This window comes from Trichechus manatus, unplaced genomic scaffold (assembly GCF_000243295.1).
Source record: "Trichechus manatus latirostris isolate Lorelei unplaced genomic scaffold, TriManLat1.0 scaffold00100, whole genome shotgun sequence".
In the NCBI taxonomy this organism is placed as follows: Eukaryota; Metazoa; Chordata; class Mammalia; order Sirenia; family Trichechidae; genus Trichechus; species Trichechus manatus.
The window spans coordinates 6,323,144-6,345,374 of NW_004444036.1; the positions used below are offsets into that span (position 1 = coordinate 6,323,144).

General features: G+C 39.5%; 1 protein-coding gene across 1 annotated transcript in view; it reads left to right on the plus strand.

Annotated features, from left to right (window-relative positions):
- The window catches only part of PHEX (phosphate regulating endopeptidase X-linked), a 231,194-nt gene that overhangs the window by 162,255 nt on the left and 46,708 nt on the right, over positions 1–22,231 (plus strand). The window contains exon 15 of the mRNA XM_004382849.3: positions 7,828–7,886. Within this exon, the coding sequence (XP_004382906.1) occupies positions 7,828–7,886 (59 nt within the window). The remainder of the gene's footprint in view (positions 1–7,827; positions 7,887–22,231) is intronic.

Below are 22,231 nucleotides of genomic sequence, written 5' to 3' on the forward strand. Positions count from 1 at the left end.
GTGAATCCAAGTAAAATGAAATCCTTGACAACTTCAATATTTTCTCCATTTATCATGACATTGCTTATTGGTCCATTTATGAGGATTTTTGTTTTCTTTATGTTGAGGTGTAATCCATACTAAAGGCTGTAATCTTTGATCTTCATCAGTAAGTGTTTCAAGTCCTCGTCACTTTTAGCAAGCAAGCTTGTGTCATCTGCATAATGCAGGTTGTTAATGAGTCTTCCTCCAATCCTGATGCCCCGTTTGTCTTTATATAGTCCAGCCTCTCGGGTTATTTACTCAGCCTACAGATTGAATAAGTATGGTGAAAGGATACAACACATATTATGAAATATGATTTAATAAACATTAACAGGTTTCTTTAGAATATCTGGTAAGTGAAGAATAAATTCTAACTTGGAGATTAAAATATACCCTCTAGTGTTTTAATATAAATCATCTCTTTTCTGCTGTGCTTTTGTTTCTCATTTCTCAGTTTTTTCTGTCTTTTCTTTCTTCCTCTGAATAATACCATATTGTACCCTCTGGATCCCAGAGAAGAAGGAAAACCTACCCTTTATTTCCACGCATATACCCCCCAAAATGTGCAGCCACGGGAAAAGGTTAAGCCTCCAGAGTGGCCCGAATAGGCTTCCCAGCATTTATTTTTCAAAACATTGTGATCAGAGGTATAGAAAGGAGATGTTAGGCATACATTCTCTGTCCATCCTCAGATAAATGCCCAAGGAAGCAGCTGGCTTCCAACCTGCATGGGGGCAGTGGAAGAGAGAGGACGGCATGAACTGGAAGGCACATGTAGGATTCCTTCATCCCTACATATTCCTTGTGAGCTTATATGAAACTGCCTTCACCCCACTGGGTGAGGAAGGCTGATAAAACTGTTGCAACTAAAAGTACAAAACTCAAGTTTTGAGTAGGTTTAGGGTGTCTCCTAGCTGTGATTATTATTGATAGTATATTTTAATTCTTCAATTTCAAAATGACGTTATTCATTTGGATGTATAGCAAGGCCTGGGTTCCTAATTGAAAAACTCTTAAACGTGTCATCTTTCACATCATCCTAAAATACTGATGGGCTGTCAGATTCTAATGCTCTTGACTGTTTCTAATATTTTATTCGTGCCTTGGGAAAATGCTGGCTGACTGTGGGCTAAGGCAAACTGTGATTTATGTAGTTTTCTTCTCTGTCAATGAAAATAAATACCTCTTTCACAAAGGTATTAAATTGGTTAATGTTTCTGGAAAAGTTCTTTAAGGATGAAAAGCAGCACAATGCTTGTAATTCTTGTTTCCTCAGACTCTATGTCTATTTCAGGAATGTCAACATTAAGACTTTTGCAGAGTAAAGTGATATAATAGTTAAGTTTTTTTTTTTTTTTAAGGAAATTGCTTTCAGGCATTGTAGGGAATTTTAGCTTTATGATACCTTTGGCTTTAATCAACATCTTTCAGGTCTGAAAATTCATGAGTTAATCAAGTGCGGATGATTCTGGAGTAGCTCCACTACACCAGCTTACTTTGAGCAGCAGATCATGATTATATATTCCCTTTAACCCTCCACATAGCCCTGAAATAACATTTTGCTTCTTTGTGGGTATAGGAGATAAATACCCTTTATCTTTCATTCTCATGGAATCCATTTTAGCTGCACTAATGTGCACTAAAGACGTTTCTAGCGTGATGGAAAATGTCAGCAAGGATGAAATTAATTGGGTGGTCATCCCTGAAGGTACATATTTAGGGGTTGCTTCTCAGAATTGTCACTTCATCGGCTTACTTAAAAATGGAAGATTGACTTCACTGCTCAGCTTGAGTCAAAAGTAATTTCTTTCCCTTAGGATCCCCTTTCTTTGACAGAAATGATTTTAAACCAGCTTCCCTATTAACTCATTCTCATTCTACTGTGACCAAATATGTCTGGATTCTCTTTCTCTAGCTTTTGAAAAAATACGTAAAAATACATCAAATGTCTATACAAAGTGTGATCCTGCCCAGAACTTTTGTTTGCAAAAGCATTGTCTATAGCATGGAATGGAAATGTTTTAATCTGTAGGATATTTGTAATAAAGCAATAAATACCCAATAGTTTTTTCATTCAGTATTCCCTAGACTATGTTTAAGAGTTGATAATTGTAAAACTTTAGCCTGATATATATCGTTTTATATAGTTCAAAAAAATCAGGGTAGCAATGTCTTTTCTTTCAAATAGTTATATTTCAGTTTTATTCTCCCTTTGTATAACCCATTGTCTGGTATAATTTCCTCCCCTTATATTTTGGGATTTGAAATTTATATGACTTCTCCCTACCTTATCCATTAAATCCTTCCTCAAACACAGACTGCAGGAACACCTCAAAGACACTATTTGTTTATTCATGGTGATCTTTGCTGAGCACATAGCATTTGGACAATAGTCTTAGCCGGTAAGGAACTTAAAATCTTGTTGGGAGATAGGATGTGCAAATTTAAATGACTTCAGGGCCTAGTCAGTTAACAAATATGTGACCTGGACCTATCTAAACAGTAGGGAGTGGTGGGAACTGTGGAGAACTGGTGATTACACACCCCACTTAAAGGAGTTCCAATTCAGTATTTTTTTTTTTTTTAACCATTGTGCTGGGCAAGCAAAACATTTTTCTGGGAAAATTCAGTCTATTGGGTAGGACTTAGTCTGTGGACAGCCAACTTTTCAGTGCTCCAGTTATCTACTAATGCATAACAAGCCACCTAAAATTTAGTGGGTTAAAACAACAATTATTTATTTTTCTCTCTCTTTGTTCTGGGGGTGACTAGGCTTAGCTGGGTGGTTCTTGCTCATGGTATTTCGTGAAGGTGTAGTGAGATAGTGGCTGGGGCCGGAGTCATCTCAAAGTCATCCTCTCTCCCATGCCTACTGGCTGATACAGGAACTACGTGGCCTCTACATGTTTACTGGGCTTTTTTCAGCATGTTGGCTGAGCCAGAAAGTTCCAAGAGCAACTTCTCAGAGAGCAAGCGAGCAAGTGGGCGAGCAAGCGAGCCAGGAGCAGTTGTATCGCCTTTTATTGTCTTACCTTGGAAGCCATACAGTGTCATTTCCACTGCATTTTATTCTTTAGAAGTGAGGTGCTAAGGCGGGCCCCTATTCAGGGGAGAGGAATTTAAACTCTACCTCTTAACGGGAGGAGTGTAAAAAAATTTGCAAACACATTTTAAAACCACCACAGGCAGCCTTTCATTAGAGAATAGTAAAGTTCAATGCCATTTAGTAGCCAAGTTGAGAAGCATCTGGATTTTTCCTCTTGATCCAAATAACAGACATACAAATGCTAGGTTCTTTCACTTATGTATTAGTTTTCTATTGTTGCTGTAACAAATTATCACAATTGTATTATTGTATAGTTCTATAGGTCAGGGGAGCCCTGGTGGCACAGTGGTTAAGCACTCAGCTGCTAACTGAAAGTTCGGTGGTTTGAACCTACCAGACGCTCCATGGGCAAAAGATGTGGCAGTCTACTTCTGTAAAGCCTTGGAAACCCTATGGGGAAGTTCTACTATGAGTCAGAATCAACTCAATGGCAATGAGTTTTCTGGTGTAGTTCAGAAGTCTGGGTTGGTTCAGCTGGTTTCTCTGCTCCAGGTTTCAAAAGGCTGAAATCAAGGTGTCGGCTTGCTAGATTCTCACTGGGAGGCTCCAACAGATTGTTGGCAGAATCCAGTTCCGTATGGATATAGGACTGAGGTCCTCACTTCTAGCTGGCTGTCAGCTGGGGTCCACCCTTAGCTCCTAGAGGCCCCTTCAAGTCCTTAGACATGGCCCCTGTATCTTAGAGCCAGCAATGGTGTGTCAAATCCTTACCCTTGGAATCTCTCCAACTTCCTATTCTGCAGCATCTCTTCTGACTTCCTTTTCTGTTGCATCGCTCTGATTCCAGCCAGAGAAGGTTCTTTGCTTTTAAGGGCTCATATAATTAGGTTGGGCCCACCTAGATAATTCAGGATAATCTCCCTATTTTAAGATCCTTAACCTTCCTTACTTCTGCAAAGTCCCTTTTGCCATGTAACATGAAAAACTCACAGGATCCAGGGATTAGGGCCTGGACATCTTTGGGGAGGGGATCATAATTCTACCTACCATAGGTAGCAACATTAGGTCAATAAGGGCACTTTCCCCTCCACTTGTTTCCTCAGGAAAGTAGGCCAGCCAGAAAGTTTTTGGTAAACATTAGGGTTTGTTGAAATGTTGTTGTTGTTGTTAGGTGCCGTTGAGTTGGTTCCAACTCATAACGACCCTATGTACAACAGAACAAAACACTACCTAGTCCTGCACCATCCTCCCAATCATTTTTATGCTTGAGCCCACTGTTGCAGCCACTGTGTCAATCCATCTTGTTGAGGGTCTCCCTCTTTTTCGTTGACCCTCTACTTTACTAAGCATGATGTCCTTCTCCAGGCACTGATCCCTTCTGATAACATGTCCAAAGTATATGAGACAAAGTCTTGCCATCCTTGCTTCTAAGGAGCAGTCTGGCTGTACGTCTTCCAAGACAAATTTGTTCGTTCTTTTGGCAGTCAACGGTATAGTCAATATTCTTTGCCAACACCATAATTCAAAGGTGTCAATTCTTCTTCTGTCTTCCTCATTCATTGTCCAGCTTTCGCATGCATATGAGGCAATTGGAAACACCATCATTAGGAGCAGGTGCACCTTAGTCTTCAAGGTGACGTCTTTGCTTTTTAACACTTTAAAGAGGTCTTTTACAGCAGATTTGCCCAGTGCAATGCGTCGTTTGATTTCTTGACTACTGCTTCCATGGGTGTTGATTGTGGATCCAAGTATAATGAAATCCTTGACAACTTCAATCTTTTCTCCGTTTGTCATGGGTTGCTTATTGGTCCAGTTGTGAGGATTTTTGTTTTCTTTATGGAGGTGTAATCTATACTGAAGGCTGTAGTCTTTGATCTTCATCAGTGTTTCAAGTCCTCTTCACTTTCAGCAAGAAAGGTTGTGCCATCTGCGTAATGAGTCTTCCTCCAATCCTGATGCCCCGTTCTTCTTCATATAGTCCAGCTTCTCAGATTATTTGCTCAGCATACAGGTTGAAGAAGTATGGTGAAAGGATACAACCCTGACTTTAAACCACATAGTATCCCCCTGTTCTGTTCGAATGACTTCCTCTTCGTCTATGTACAGGTTCTGCATGAGCACAATTAAGTGTTCTGGAATTCCCATTCTTCGCAATGTTATCCGTAATTTGTTATGATCCACGCAGTTGAATGCCTTAGCATAGTCAATAAAACACAGGTAAACATCTTTCTGCTTTCAGCCAAGATCCATCTGACATCAGCAATGATATCCCTTGCTCCCCGTCCACTTCTGAATCCAGCTTGAATTTCTGGCAGTTCCCTGTCAATGTATTGCTGCAACCAGTTTTGAATTATCTTCATTCAGCAAAATTTTATTTGTGCGTGATATTAATGATATTGTTCAATAATTTCCGCATTTGGTTGGATCACCTTTCTTTAGAATAGGCATAAATATGGATCTCTTCCAGTCGGTTTGCCAGGTAGCTGTCTTCCAATTTTCTTGGCATAGATGAGCCAGCACTTCCAGCACTGCATCTGTTTGTTGAAATATCTTAATTGGTATTCCGTCAATTCCTGGAGCCTTGTTTTTCACCAATGCCTTCAGTGCAGCTTGGACTTCTTCCTTCAGTACCATCAATTCCTGATCATATGCTACCTCTTGAAATGGGTGAATGTCGACCAGTTCTTTTTGGTATAGTGACTGTGTATTCCTTCCATCTTCTTTTGATGCTCCCTGCGTCGTTTAATACTTTCTTCATAGAATCCTTCAATATTGCAACTCGAGGCTTGAATTTTTTCTTCCGTTCTTTCAGCTTGAGAAATGTTGAGCATGTTCTTCCCTTTCAGTTTTCTAACTTCAGGTCTCTGCACATGTCATTATAATACTTAACCCTAAATTTAAAGTAGAAGAATATATACGTTATGTAAATGAGTCTAGGTTTCAGTTTTGATGAGAGGGGAGGCACTCTCTTCATTTCCAGTAATGTTTCTAGATTATATAATGTTTAAGAGAACTGGCTTTGAAGTCAGGCAGACCAGACCTTGTGCAGGCATATAATGCTTATAAGTCTTAGGGCCCTCTTCTGTGAAATAGGCTAATAATTCCTATAGTTGCTATACAGAATAAACTACAAATGGAAAGTACTTAGACATAGTAAGTGCTCAGTGACTGTTAGGTAATAATAATAGAAAGTGACATATTCATAAAATTCTTTATAGGTGGGAAGAAGGTATGAGTGGACCAACCAGAATCCCCCATGAATGAAAGGGTTTCCTACCAGTTCCATATTAGTCCAACATAGTCTATTAGTTTGAAATAATTATTTTCTAGTCAGACATAAATTAGTGAAATGATTATTCTAAAAAGGATTTATTTTTGAGCAGTTCAGCTTAAGAAGGATTGCTTGGTTTCAGTTACACAGGGTAGTGGCTGAAGCTCACAACCATCTGAGTCAGGGGTGGGCAAACTACAGCCTGTGGGCTAGATCTGACCTGCTGCCTGTTTTTGTACAGCCCATGAACTAAGAATGATTTTTTATAGACAAACATTTGCAGTCGATTTGATAATGGGAAGCATTAATTTTAAACTCCAATTAAGCAAAATGTTATCCTCCCCCAAAGAATTACATTCTTCTTATTACTAGTGCTATATTAAAAAAAATTGTATATAATCATTATTATTATTTTTGAATTTCATCAATAAGAAAACTTGTGGAAAATTTTCTCTCTTCTTTATAGAAGTACCTACAAGATATCCTCAGTTTTGCCTCTTTGCCTGCAAAGCCTAAAATATTGAAGATCTAGCTCTTTGCAGAAAAAAAATTTACTGACTTCTGATCTATGTAACCTACTGTGCATTTAAGATGGAGCTGTAGACTCTTCATGGCTGGAAGGGACTCCTAGATCTACTAGTACATTATCCTAAAACTGAATCCCAGGAAAGCGGGTGACTTTTCCAATACAACCCAGCTAGTTAATGTTAGGTCCCTGGGTGTCAGAAAATGTTAAACGCTCAGTTGCTAACCAAAAGGTTGGAGGTTTGAGCCCACCCAGAATTGCCTCGAAAGAAAGTCCTGGCAGTCTACTTCTGAAAACTCAGCCATTGAAAACCCTGTGGAGCATAGTTCTACATGGGGTTGCCATGAGTCGGAATTGACTTAAGGGCAACTGGTTTGTTTTGTTTTTTTGTTAGTAATAGAGGCTGGACCAGTCACTAGATCTTTTGGTACTTACTTCAGTACACTTCCCATGGAAGCAGATGGATCCTCTGGGTAGCATAGTTGTACCTTGTTCATCTCTCTTTACATGACCCTATGTGTTGCCACCAACCCCAAGCATTTTAATGGACAGATCAGAGGTGATACAGCGTGGAAATGCAGCTGTCCCATCAATCTATTGAACAGGGTTGGGCAACTGTCAGCTTGTTGCTGTTTCCAGCTACAGGGAGAGCCCTTTAGATTCTAGAATTTCTCATTAAAGCCCTTCCAGAAGCACTTGCACTGACTTTTTCCGTTAAGTTAATAACACTGAATAACCAGGCATGTTAATATATTCTTATTGAACTATGTTCAGTTTAGGATGAAATTGTTCATTGAGCAGAGCAATAGCCCTAAACTGAGGCGATCATTTGCCCTCGTGCTCCACATCCCCATTGTTCCATGGTCATTCTCTCATCAGTCCAGCTGCATTGTATTTGTCCTTGTCGCCCTCTTGCCTGTGTAATGCTGATCGCCCTGTCATTTGCTTCTTTTTCTCTAGGTGGTTCACAAATCCAACAACCGTCAATGCCTTCTACAGTGCATCCACCAACCAGATACGTAAGTACCTGGCTCCTTGTCTCCTTGCTAGTTGGGTACAAAATGGAAGGAGCTTTTCAGTGAATATAATTAAGGGTAGGGCTTTATTTTTTTAAAACAGTGACCAGGTATGTTCATGAAGGAAGTTTACTTTCCCCTACCCATATGCCCAATTTTCCTCACTCCCTTCACCTCATACTTTTTTTTTAAATAATATTTTATTGTGTTTTCGGTAAAGGTGTACACAGCAGTTTAGGTTCCCATTCAACAATTTCTACACAAGTTGTTCAGTGACATTGATTACATTCATCACAATGCATGAACATTCTCATTATTTGCCTTTTGGTTGTTCTGTTTCCATTAATCTAGTTTCCCTGGCCCCTTACATTCTCATCTTTGTCTAAAAGTACAGGCAGTCCCCAGGTTAGGAACATCTGACTTAAGGACAGCTTGTACTTGCCCTTTAATGTTATGTAACTTTGCCCTCACTTTGAAATGATTGAACCAATCCCTACTCACAACAAATGCTTCATCACAGTCACCTTCATTTGCTGCACATGCAGCTTTTAAATCATTGAAAAGGCTTCGAGCCTTTTCTTGCACTAAAGTAAGGCTCAATAAAAACCATATGCACCTGTTCTGACTTATCTACAAATTCAACTTAAAGACAGTTAGGAACGAATCTTGTTTGTAACCTGGGGACTGCCTGTAATTGTTGACCGTTTGGTCTCATATAGGTGATTTTTTAAAGGAGCATAGTATTTACGGGTGATAGTCATTATTTTTTGAGCCAATTTGTTATTTAGCTACAAGGTGACCTCAGGGGTTAGTTTTGGTTTAAGGTACAAAGAGTATCTCAGGGCGATAGTCTCGGGGAGTCCTCCAGTCTCAACCAGTCCAGTAGGTCTGTTTTTTTTTTTAATGTCAACTTTTTTGTTGTTGTGCTGTATGTGAAAGTTTACAGCTCAAGTTGATTTCTCATTTGAAAGTGTATGCATTTTTTTTTGTGACATTGGTTGCAGTCCCCACAATGTGACAGTACACTCCCCTTTCTACCCTGGGTTCCCTGTGTCCTTTCGACCAGTTCCTGTCCCTTCCTGCCTTCTCATCCTACTTTTGGACAGGTGCTGTGCATTTGGTCTTGTATATCTGAATGAACTAAGAAGCATGTTCCTCACGCGTATTATTTTATGTTTTATACTCCTGTCTAATCTTTGTCTGAAGAGTGGGCTTCAGGAATGGTTTCAGTTCTGGATCAACAGAGCTTTCGGGGGCCATATTTTCAGGGGTTCCTTCAGTCTCTGTCAGACCATTAAGTCTGGTCTTTTTACATGAATTTGAATTCTGATCTACATTTTTCTCCTGCTGTGTCTGGGACTCTCCAGTAGGTCTGGTTTTGTTGTTGTTAGGGATTTGAGGTTCTGTTCCACATTTTTCTCCCTTTCTATCAGGGTCCATCTGTTGTGGCCCTGATTAGAAAGTTCAGTAGTGGTAGCCAGGCACCATCTAGTTCTGGTCTCTGGGTAGATGAGGCTGTGGTTCGTGTAGACTCTGTTCTGTAGATTAATTTCATCTTTGAGCTTTTGGTTTCCTTCTTTCTCTTTTGCTCTGGACGAATAGAGACCAATAGTTGTATCTTAGATGGTCACTCGCATGTTTTTAAGACCCCAGACATTACTCACCAAACTAGGATGTAGAACATAACTTTATGAACTATATTATGCCAATTGACACGAGACTATGATCCTAATCCGTCAAACCCAGAAATCCAATCCCGCAAGGTGTTTGGTTATGTCTAAGAAGTATCTATAACTGTGCCCCCATGTGCTTTATTATATATATGAATATATGTGCATACAGCCACACAGATGCATATACATATGCATAAACCAATATATACACGTACAGATACATACCTATACACATATGTAGAATCGACTTGACAGCAATGGGTTTTTTTGGGATACACATATATACCTACATACATACATATATACCCACACATATATTTTTTGATTGTTTTTACTATTGTTTCAAAATTATATATGCCCTAGCAATTACCAACAGGTCCTTTTTTCTTGTACTTTTTGGTGACATTGTTTACCTTGATCAAGCCGTGGAAACTTCACCCTCATTCGGTGTTATCTTTCCCATCACTAAAAATAACAAGCGTCTACTATCTAGAGAGTGAATCTCCCCCCCAATATTTTTTTAAATTAAAGTTTAAAATCACCATTGACCTTTAAAAAATGAATTACAATGAATACAACCACAATGAAGTTGGCTATGAAAAGGAACAAGCCTCCACTTTCCTCTCATAATGGTCGAACTGGTCTTGTTTATACCATTTAGCTGATTACTAGCTTTGATGGGAAAAGCAAGTGGGTCACTGGACAGATTGTAGAACTTGAGGGGACTCTCTGTATGTAGGAAAGAACCTTAGAAATGTTCTAATTAACCATAGAATGCCTTGAGGTTTTATTTACATGTATTGGGTACATGTAGTTATAAATGCCATGATGAATTTTAAAAAAATATTAAAGATCAGATTGACAAAATAAAAAAAAAATGTATGACAGTACCAAGTATTGGCAAAAGGGGCATGTATTCACTGCTGGCGAATATGTAAATGAGTTTGCTCACTTTGCAGAGCAATTTGTCGATATCTAGAAATGCTGAAGATGTGTATGCATTTCCACTGCTGGCATGTGCCCTAGTGCTAGAGTTCTCAAAGTGTGGTCTTTGGACCAATAGCAACAACATCACCTGGAACTTGTTAGAAATGCAAATTCTTGGGTCTCTCCTTAGACCAATTGATCACAAACTCTGATATGGTGCTCAGAAACCTGGTTTAACATGACCTCCAGGTGATTCTAATATATGCTGAAGTTTGAGAACCACTTCTCTGGAGAACTGTCACACAAGGAGGCCCATATGAGAATGCTCATAGCAGCGTTGTGCATAATAGAGAAAGAGGAATAACCTAAATGTCCCTCTTCAGGAAAATGAATCAAATGTGGCATAGGCACAGCAGTGAAAAATTAATAACTTAGAGCAACATGTATTTACATGGATGAATTTCACAAATACTAGGTTGTGTGCAAAAAAACAACTTGGGAAAAGATATATAGAGTATGGTACCATGTAAGTAAAATTGAAAAGCATGCAGTATATTGTTTAGCGGTATATACCTATGTAGTAAAAGTATAAGACATTCTTGAGAATGATAAACATCAAACTCAGGTTGGTGGTAAGCTCTTGTGGAAAGGGGGGCCATTTCTGCTCAAACTCTTGCTGGTTTCTCCTCGTTTCCCCTACGTCTTAATGGTGGCATGCCCAAGAATCAATCTTTGGACTTCTTCTGTTGTCCATCTTCACGCACTCGCTTGGTGATAACATCTAATCTCATGGTTTTACTCATTCTATGAGCTATTTGTTGAACACGTTGTGTTGTTGTTAGGTGCCATTGAGTCAGTTTCCAACTCATAGCGACCCTATGTACGATAGAACGAAACACTGCCTGGTCCCTCACCATCCTCACTATCGTTGCTATGTTTGAGCTTATTTTTGCAGCCACTGTGTCAATCCATCTCATTGAGATCTTCCTCTTTTACCCTCATGCTGTACCACTAGTCTGTCAGTTTGTTGTACTGTGGTGGCTTGCGTGTTGCTCTGATGCTGGAAACTATGCCACCAGTATTTCAAATACCAGCAGGGACACCCATAGTGGACAGTTTTCAGTGGAGCTTCCAGACTAAGACAGACTAGGAAAAAGGACCTGGCGACCTACTTCTAAAAAAATTGACCATTGAAAACCTTATAAATAGCAGCGGAACACTGTTGAACATAGGGAATGGAATTTACAAAGCCTTGTCCATGCCACCACCATCTCTCACCATCTCCCACCTGGACAACTGTAATAAACTCCTCACCGGCCTCCCTGCTTCTAGCTTTATCCCTCTTCAATTTACTCTCAATATAATATTGCAGCCACTTAAAGATGTTTTAAAATAATATCATGTCACTTTTTTGCTCAATCCCTTTATCAGCTTCTCCTCTCACTCAGAGTAAAAGCCAAATTACCTGCAATGGACTAGCCCAAAAAACCCAAACCTGCTGCAGTCCAGTTGATTCCGACTCATAGCGATCCTATAGGACAGAGTAGAACTGCCCCATAGGGTTTCCAAGGAGTGCTTGGTGGATTTGAACTAGCCGACCTTTATGGTTAGCAGCTGTAGCTCTTAACCACTACGCCACCAGGGTTTCACGTACAATGGACTAGAGGCCTGTTATCTCTCTGCCTTTACCTCCTCCCTCCCCATCTACTCTGTCCCAGCCACACTGGCCTCCTTCATGTTCCCACAGCATGGCTGGCACACTTTTCCCTCAAAACATTTATTTATACTTGGAGTTTTCCTTACCTTGAACAATGTCCTCAAGCTATCTGCATGGTTCCCTTTCCCACTTCCTTCAAATCTTTACCCCAATGCCACCTTCTCACTGAGGCATCCTGTTTACCCTCTGGCTGGTTAGCCAGCTTCCTGGAGGTCCTGGGTGCCGGCCCTCATCCCTACAGGACTTCTTGCCAGAGTGGACAGCCAGAAGAATGGGGCTACCCACATGACCGGCCACATATCCTTAGAGTCGCCCTCATGTGGCCACTTTTGGGAATGGCAGTCCCTGCCAGACGGGTCTGAGACAGTAATGAACAGAAAGAAGGGAAATAAGCAGATGGTGGTTATTTTTTATTTATACATTAATTTATATAACCAAATAAATTGTTGGATATTTGGAATATTTTAAACGTCACTCTTTACATTATTACTTACTACATGATTACACGGAAAATACCTTTGCTTTCTTGAAGTCTTAAGCTCCATGTTGAGAACTAGAGCTGCATGTGTTACATTGAAATTTATGATATTTGAGATATTAATTCTAATTAACATTTATAATAATATTTATTTTAATATAATATGAATTAAAATGATATTTATTATGTAGAATATTCTATTGGTCAAAAGAAAATTGTTTAGGTTACCCATTTTAAAAGAAAATATTTCATTATGTAATATTTGGTCCATGCAAAAGAATATATATAACATATATCTGAGTATAGTATATAATATAGTATATAAGAAAACAATGATAAAATAAATATATGCCTATGAATCCACAACCCAACCAAGAACCGGAACATTATCAATGTCATTGCATCTGCCTGTGTCCCTCTCCCTCTCATTCCTCTCCCTTACCATTCTGACTTTTGTGTTTATCATTTTCTTGCTTTTTTTTTTTAATAAAATTTTAGACCATTCATGTATGTCTCCCTGAACAGTAAATTGTTTATTTTTAGTTGCTTTTTAGCATAATAAATGATATCATACTGTATGCAGTCTTCAGCAACTGTGTTTTATGTTCAACATGTTGTTTCTATGATTCAGCCACATAGCACGTGGTAGTAGGTTATTTACTGTTCTGCTGTTGATAGCTCTATGTGTTTTTATCTTCAGTTTTTTGCTCTTATGAACAGTGCTGCTATGACTACTCTTGTACATGTCCCTTGATACACGTGCTTGGGGTGTATACCTAGGAGTGGAATTGCTGGCTTCGAAGGTATGCAAATGCTCAGCTTTACCAGATAACACCAAATGTTTTCCAAAGTGGATGTTCCCAAGTGCCAGAAGCGTTTCCATTGTCCCTCGTTTTCATCAATACTTGGCATTGGGAGACTTAATTTTCACCAATCTAGTGAATGTAATGGCAGCTCTTATGCAAGGAAAAGTGATGTGATAATCTCTTTGCCAGTGTTTCCACACTCACTTTCAAATGTCAGTGAATGTTCCTTGGGAGACTTAAGTATATCCAGTAAGAGTTCTGCCTCCAAGGATCGTTCCCTCTCAGCTCTTTTCTTGCCTGGGAAGGGCTGATCCTAGATCGTTCCCTCTCAGCTCTTTTCTTGCCTGGGAAGGGCTGATCCTATTAGAGGTTTACTGAAGAAGAAGCCATTTCAGGGTAACCCAATGGTTTTGCAAAAGCTCACGGGCAGAGGGGTTTTGGAATGAACAGTTTGAAGCAGTTTTTTAATTAAGAGATTCAAGCTGTTTCTATTTTCCTAATGACCACTGCTTGCTCTCATTGTAAATTACATTCCCAGGCAAGATGACAGGGAATCCTTTGGGTGACTTTTTTCCCCCCTCTTCTTTCTGATTTTCTGGACTACAAATTAAGACAGGTGGAGCTTTTCCATACACATTTCCCCACTGGGTTCCCTGGGTGCCCCACCCCCACTACCTTCTTTCTGCTTCACTGAAGAAGTGAAAAATTGAGGTGATTTTCTAAAATGAACATCTTTATTGATTAGGGGCTGATTCCGACAGCATGTGGCCATCTGTTTAATTGGATTTCACATTGAAGATGTAACTATACTTAGTATCATGATTTATGAGAATTTCATTCTAGTTCCCATTATCATTTTCTGATTTATGCCCCTTAAGTCTACTTCTGCACGCAGTAGAGACTTGTGTGGAAAATAGAAAAACCTGTAGTTGTGTTTTTTTTTTGCAAATTCATGCTTGTGTGTGAAACTCTATGATTTGTGACTGTTATGGATTGAATTGTGTCCCCCCCCTTAATATGTCTTGTAAATCCTAACCTCTATGCCTGTGGTTATAATCCCATTTGGGAATGGGTTATCTTTGTTATGCTAATGAGGCAGGATTAGCAAAGGGTATGTCTTGAGTCAATCTCTTTTGAGACATAAAAGAGATTAAAACAAGCAAGGAAGAAAGCAGAGATGGTGGTGGTGGGGGGGAGAGATACCAAGCCACATGAAGATTATACTGGAGAAGAAGCTCAAAAAAGACAAGGACCTTCCTCCAGAGCAAACAGAGAGAGAAAGCCTTGAATTTGGACTTCTAGCCTCCTAAACTGTGAGAAAATACGTTTCTGTTTGTTAAAGCCACCCATTTGTGGTATTTCTATTATAGCAGCACTAGATAACTAAGACCATGGCCATCTTTCCATGTTAGATTTTTTTCAAGGTGGTTATATTTCCTTATTTTTCTACCCTGGTCAAATAGGGTAGCAGTATCTACATACACAGAGTGTAGTGTGAAATAAGGATGGTTTAAATCTGCCATATGAGGAGTTATACTCAGGAGCTGTCACAGAATTTATTTATATTTGAATTAATAAGGTGGTTAAAGAGGAAAACAAGGAGCAGAGGTTATTGGCGCCTAAGCCTATGCTTCCGTAACTTTGCAATAACTGCAAAATTGGTCTTCCTGCTTTTAGTAGGGAAACCGTGAGACCCTCAATGGGAGGCCTTGAGTGCCACTTATTACTTGTATGGCCTTGGGCAAGGTATTTATTCTTTCTAAGCCTTATTGTCCTCATCTGCCACATGTGGAAACCCTGGTGGCGTGGTAGTTAAGAGCTACGGCTGCTAACCAAAAGGTTGGCTGTTCAAATCCACCAGGCCCTCCTTGGAAACTCTGTGGGGCAGTTCTATTCTGTCCTATAGGGTCGCTATGAGTCAGAATTGAATCGACAGCAATGGGTTTGGTTTTTTGGTTTTCTGCCACGTGTGGAAGTTACCTAGCCTGCAGGGTTTTTCGCGAAGATTTAATGAGATGAATTTGTGAAGAGCCCAGCCCATTGCCAAGGTCAAGGTTTGTATTTCTAACACTGGCAAGTCAATCATTCCCATCATATCCAGTGTGTTTGTTACAGGATAAACATAGAAGAATATGAAAATTAAAAAAATTACTGTAAAATATATATAACAAAACATTTGCCATTTTAACGATTTTTAAGTATAAAATTCAGTGACATTAATTACATTCACCATGTTGTCCAACCATCACCACTATCCATCCCCAAATGTTTTTCATCACCCCACAGAGAAACTCAGTGCCTCTTAAGCAATAACTCCCCACTTTCCCACCCCCAGCCCCTGGTAACCATTCATAAACTGTTGTCTCTGTGCACTTACCTAAGATATGGAAACTTTGGGGAAATATTTGCACTTTTGTTCTCAAAAGATTTTGTAAATTAAAACAATATTTTTGTATATTAAAACAAACTACACCCAATTTGGAAAAGTGCTTGGTCATCTGGTGATGTCTCCTATCACCCAGAAATTCCACTCCTGAGTATATACCATAGATGATTGAATCCTTATGCCCATCGAAAGACATGTACAGGAATATTCATGACTGCTTTATAGATGAACAAATTGTGGTATAGTCATACAGTTGAATATTACACAGCAGTGTGTGTGCTCCACGCCACACCACCTATGAATGCACTGACTTATGGTGGAGTTAAAGAACCCAAACACAAGGGAGTCCATACTGTATGACTCCATTTATATAAATTATAGGAACAGGCAAACTAATCTATGCAGTAGAGATTAAAATAATGATTGTCGTTTTGAGGGTATTGACTGGGAGTGAGCAAGCACTAGAAATGTTCTCTATCTTGATCTTGCAGGTGGTTGCACACACAAGTGATGTGTGCAAAGACTCATTTGCTCTACTCTTAAGATGTGTACACTTTACTGTATGTAAGAAACACCTCAACATAAACAGTAACAGCCTCCTCCTCCCATAAACATTTTTGAACAGTGTGTAATATGCATAGACATGTTACGTGTATAACAGGTTGCCTCAGGCCAAGCCTCCAGAGGAGTAGACCAGGGATTGGCAAACTTTTTCTGTAAAGAGCCAGATAGTAAACATTTTTGGCTTTGCAGGTCATACAGTCTCTGTTGCAAATACTCAATCTTCCACTGCAGCCATAGACAATTCATCAATGAATCAGCACGGGTATATTCCAATAAAACTTTATTTATAAAAATAAGGAGCAGGCTGGATTTAGTCCCCTGGGGTGTAGTTTGCCTACCTCTAGTGAGAAGATGGGACCCAGGGAGCCACTGAAAAGTATCCAAGCCAGTTTCCATGGTTCTTTGGATCTAGTCAGGTAGTGGTAGATGGGGGTAGAGTGAACTGTTCACATTTGGTTTTCGTTTCTACTAACATGGACTGGTCTTTAGAATAAAATTCATTTCGTGTATTCAGTATAGAATGAGTATCTGTAAAATGCCTCATTTCAATATTAGCTTTTATTTTCATACATCTCAAATCATATTAGGGAATTATTTAAGCAAATAAAACCTTGGCTGGAAAACAAGCGTGGCCTAAGGGCTAAAACCAATGATTTTATTATCTTTGTTGTTATACACAAGGGTTTTTGTTGATGTAGTTTAATCACAGATATTCTGCTAAAGAAGATAAGCCTTTGTCCAGAGGCTGGGTTTATGCTGTTATCAAACTATAGAATTAATCCTGAAATCAAACATAGATTTGTTTTGCTGTTAAGGAAATAACTGTGTTTCATGCTGGAGATTTTCTCATACTTTGTTGACTCTGCCTGAAACCATAAAGTTGAAGCCAAGTTAGCAAATACTCACTCACCTGTGGCATCTATTGGGATTTAATAAAATTAAATCCCAGAATCCACTTGACATTCCATTTGGGGATCTGGGGAAATAAGGCTCACATCTATAATTTGGGAATGGTCTTCCATAGTTTTGGAACTGAAAGGAAACTTAAATGGTCACCTAATCCAAACTCCTCATTATGAGATCCTGACACTCAGAGCAACTCTTAGCTGTTTTTCTCATATACTCACTTAATTATAGAATCCTTAATGATTCTCACTTCCTGATGAGATGCTAATGTTATGTTAATGAGGCAGGATTAGTATAGGGTGTGTCTTGAGTCAATCTCTTTTGAGATATAACAGAGATTTTTAAAAAGCAAGGAAGAAAGTAGAGATGGGGGAAGAGAGATTCCAAGCCACGTGGCCCTATGTAGTTCCCTCGCACGCTGAATAAAGCATACCTCTGTCACCAATAGGAAGATACTTTGGAAATGATGGAATATATCTTCTGAGAGGTCGTAAAAGACATTGTGGTTTTCATCTTACTCTCTTGGATTGATCATTCTGGGAGAAGCCAACCACAGTGCTGTGAGGGCACTCAAGCAATTCATAGAGAGGTCTACGTGTGAAGGAACTGAGGCCTTCTGCCCATAGCCAGCACCCCATGAGTGGCCCATCTTGGAAGCAGATCCTGCAGCCCAGCCAAGCCTTCAGGTGACTGCAGCCCAGGCCTACATCTTAACTACAACCTTGTGAGGGACCCTGAGACAGATCTACCCAGCTAAGTGGTTTCTGAATTCCTTCTTCAGAAAAACTGTAAGATAGTAAATGTTTATTGTTTTAAGCCACTAAGTTTTGGGATACTTTGTTACACAGCAATAGATATAGGCATCTACAACATGCCAGGTACTGAGTTTGGTGCTAGGGTACATAACACGGTATGGTGTAGTGGTTAGAGAGTGAGCTCTGAAGTGTGATGGTTTGGTTTTGAAGTGATCCTAGGTTGGCTACTAACAACTTGCAACCTTGGGCAAGTTACTTAATATCATTCAACCTCAGTTTAATAATCTGTAAAATGGAGATAATAGTAGTAACAATTCTATAGGATTGTTACAAAGATTCAATGAGATGATGTATATAAAATGCTTGGAACAGAGCTTGGTTCATAGTAGGTGCTCAATGAATCTTAGGTATTAATAGTCCTTGCTTTTGAGGAGTTGAGGGAGACAGACTTGTTACCAGGTCATTTGTAACACATCGTGGTGAGTGTGCAACATAAGGATGTGTAATGCATTCTGGGAGCCACAGAGGAGGGGTAATTAAATCTGGAGGGGTCATGGATGGCTTCACAGTGAAAGTGACATTTGAGCAGCTTTGAAAGGAAAAAACATTCTCTAGGCAAAGAAGGGAGTTGCGACATCCAGGAAGAAGATCTGGCTGATGCAAAGGCAATAGGCATGGCAGGGCATGGTACATTAACAGACAGCGGGGGGGTCACAAACGCTGGGGCACATACTGCATATGGTGGAGGTGAGAGAAGAGGGGCTGATGGGAGATGATACATGGGCCTTGTATGCCATGTTGAGGAATAGGCCATAGGGACCTAATACAGTTGCCTTTGGGAGGTAAGAAACTTAAGTGTTGCTTCCCTAGTCTTAGTCTTAAAGAACATGGCTTATAGAAGGGAAAGATTGAGGCCACTTAGGAGTTTTGCAAATGGTTCAAGAGAAAGATGGGAAGCCCCAAACTTAGGGGGAATAAAGAGTAGATGAGTGAACTCCCAAGAGATTGTTCTCAAATAACTGCGTAGTGATAATATGCAGTAGTGATTTTTCAACTTTTCCACTGATGTGCTAAAGGAAGTTATAATTGCTTTGTGCAGCTACTCCACTGAGAAACAGGTACTTTAACATATCTCTAATCTTCACAATAGCTCTATGAGCTTGGTATCATGGACCCATTTTATACACGAAGAAACTGAAGCTCAGAGAGGCTAAGTAAATTGCCAAAGGCTGCATGGCTAGTAAATTGCAGAGCTGGGAGCATAACCCAGGTTATCTGACTGCAAGCTCTTAATTTCCATACTATACTGTCTTACACTGGATAAGAAATGCTGTGAGAATTACAGGAGATGGTATATATTCGAGTAATCGCTATTATATCATACCCTCACCCATGTTGCCCTTTTGCTAGTGAGGCATTGTTTTTGCTTTGATATGGAAACAAGATATTATAGGGTGTGGGGATAGTTGGGAGGTGTGTCAGAAGGTCAGATGCTGATTCCATGTCCACAAGGACTGTCACATAGAGCAGCTCATTATTACCTCCTCTAAGGGTGCTGCTCTCTGTAAGCTCTTTGGCTATGACCGTGAGCTCTTTGGATCTTTGGATTGGGGTAGGGTGGAGGGTGATTATTTGAGAGATACCATAAACTATCTTAAAAAGAATATTTAGATGTACTCTCCAAAGAGGTATTCCTAAAACAAATACTAAGAGATTTTAAAAGTTTTCTTAAGTGAGCTGAAGTGAACTAATGGGCAAACTTTTTTTAAAAGAGTTTGAAAAATTGATAGATGATGGACTTAGCCAGGTTGTGGGACACCTGTTACAACTATTTAAAGACATTCTTGTCCTGGTCTAGCTGAGGAATCTGGGGGTACTAATACAGCACCCCAGTCTCTGAGGTCCTGACCAAGGAGGCAGCTAAGCTCTGCCTTCTGGGTAGTGCCAGTGGAGGACAAAGATGCCCTGTCCTAGGAAGCCCTGCAATCTCACGGGCACAGTAGAGGTAAGGGTTATGCCACAGGGCAAGTGCCAGGATGGATGCCTGTAGGGACACAATTCTTGGCCTACAGGGCATTTTTGAAAGCACACTCCTGGGGCAGGATAATTGCTGTTGCAGGACATGGAGGACTGGGCAGGTTCATTGCAGGGCTGGTAGCAGAAAGCACGGAATGGTGATCAGGGTCAATATGATTAAGGAAGTGGGGTACAAGTGGGACAAGTCAGGGTGGGGGGATCACTGGGAGAGACCTGGCTGTGAGCCCTAGGGAGGTGAGCTTCAGGCACCTGGAAAAAAGTCATGGTAACAGGAGACAGGAGGTCAGGGAGCAATCCCACTCATTGATGTTGGTGCTCACACTCTCACATGTCCTCCCTTTAAAAACATCACTTGTCTTTTACCCTAGTACAATAGTGCTGTACTTTTCGTAAATAATGTGCCACGTAAATAATGCGCCCACAGGTATAATGCAAGGAAATGATGAAATGAAGTAAAACAGTTCTGGCATAGCATGCCCATGCATATACTGCGCATGTCTCGTGACATTTCCAAAAGTGAATTTTGGCCTCATTCACCTGTCCTCCCATATTACAGGTAAATCATATTGTTCTGTTCATTTTCTTGCATTTTGTCCATTTTCTTTAATCTCCTGCTTATGGGTATAAAAAGTCCAAAAATGTTACTTTTTGATCATATTGTATCATAAAGGTATTAGCCATGGTCAAGAAGTCATAGATTGAGTTTGGTAGTCCCCTGGTAATCAGAAAATAAACAATCCAAACTGTGTTTGTTTCTGTTAATTTAAGTTGATAATTATAGCACATTAGCGAAGCAGTTGAATGCGAAAATCTTATAGATTGTCTTAAGTGAAACCATTAGGTTATGTTAGGTCTGCTTATTTCATGGTTTAATTATGTCTTCTTACTGTCATTTGAAATCAGCAACATGCAAAAACAAATTGGCATCGCACACCTACGAAAATAATGCATGGGCTGGGGGAGGTTACACAGTTGGCAAAAAAACCATATAATGTGTGTGTTTTTTGTGGAAAATATGGTAGTTCATGTTTACTTAGAAAATCTAGAAACTTTTTAGATAAAGTAAAAATTAACAAGTTAATATCACCATTTAAAGATGTTGTTGTTGTTAGGTGTTGTCGAGTTGGTTCCGACTCACGGTGACTCTGTGTACAACAGAATGAAACACTGCCCAGTCCTGTGCCATCTTCACAATTGTTGCTATGCTTGAGCCCATTATTGCAGCCACTATGTCAATCCATCTCATTGAGGGTCTTCCTCTTTTTCACTGATCCTCTACTTACCAAGCGTGACATCCTTGTCCAAGGACTGGTTCCTCCTGTTAACATGTCCAAAGTACGTGAGACGAAGTTTCGTCATCCTCCTTTCTAAGGAGCATTCTGGCTGTACTTCTTCCAAGACAGATTTGTTTGTTCTATGGTATATTCATTTGTTCTATGGTATATTCGATATTCTTCACCAACATCATAATTCAAATGCATCAATTCTTCTTCAGTCTGTCTTCATTTAAGGATAGCCATGGTTAATAATTTTGTTGTATACTTCTCAAACTTATGTTTATCTATAAATATTTTAAAATTTAAATTAAATATTGACTCACCCGATAGTACTGCTTTTTTCCACTGAAAATTGTACCTGAATATTTTTTCCATTTGTCACATATTCTTCTAAGTCATCATGCATAATATTGCACTAAATAAAAAAGTACTTTTATTTCTTTAATTTCCTACTAATAGGCATTCAGGTTGTTTCAATATTATAAAAAACAAAAAAATTTGTGATGATAAGTTTTGTGGCTAAGTCTTTGTGAAAATCTGAGGCTATTTCTTTAGGGAACATTCCTAGAAGTGGAGGAATTGCTGAGTTAAATGGTATACCCAACTCAAGAGTTTTTAAGTACATTATTACCCAGCTTATCTTGAGAAAAGTGGTAGCGGTTTCTATTTCCACTAACAGTAGATGGGATGGCTTACTTGTAAGGTTATCATCTTAAATGTGTTGTCGGGCAAATGGCTGCAGATACTGCTTGGAGGAGATGAATAGAGAGACTCCATTTTCGTCTAATTAGTATGGTTAATCACATTTTTGTTCTTGAGACC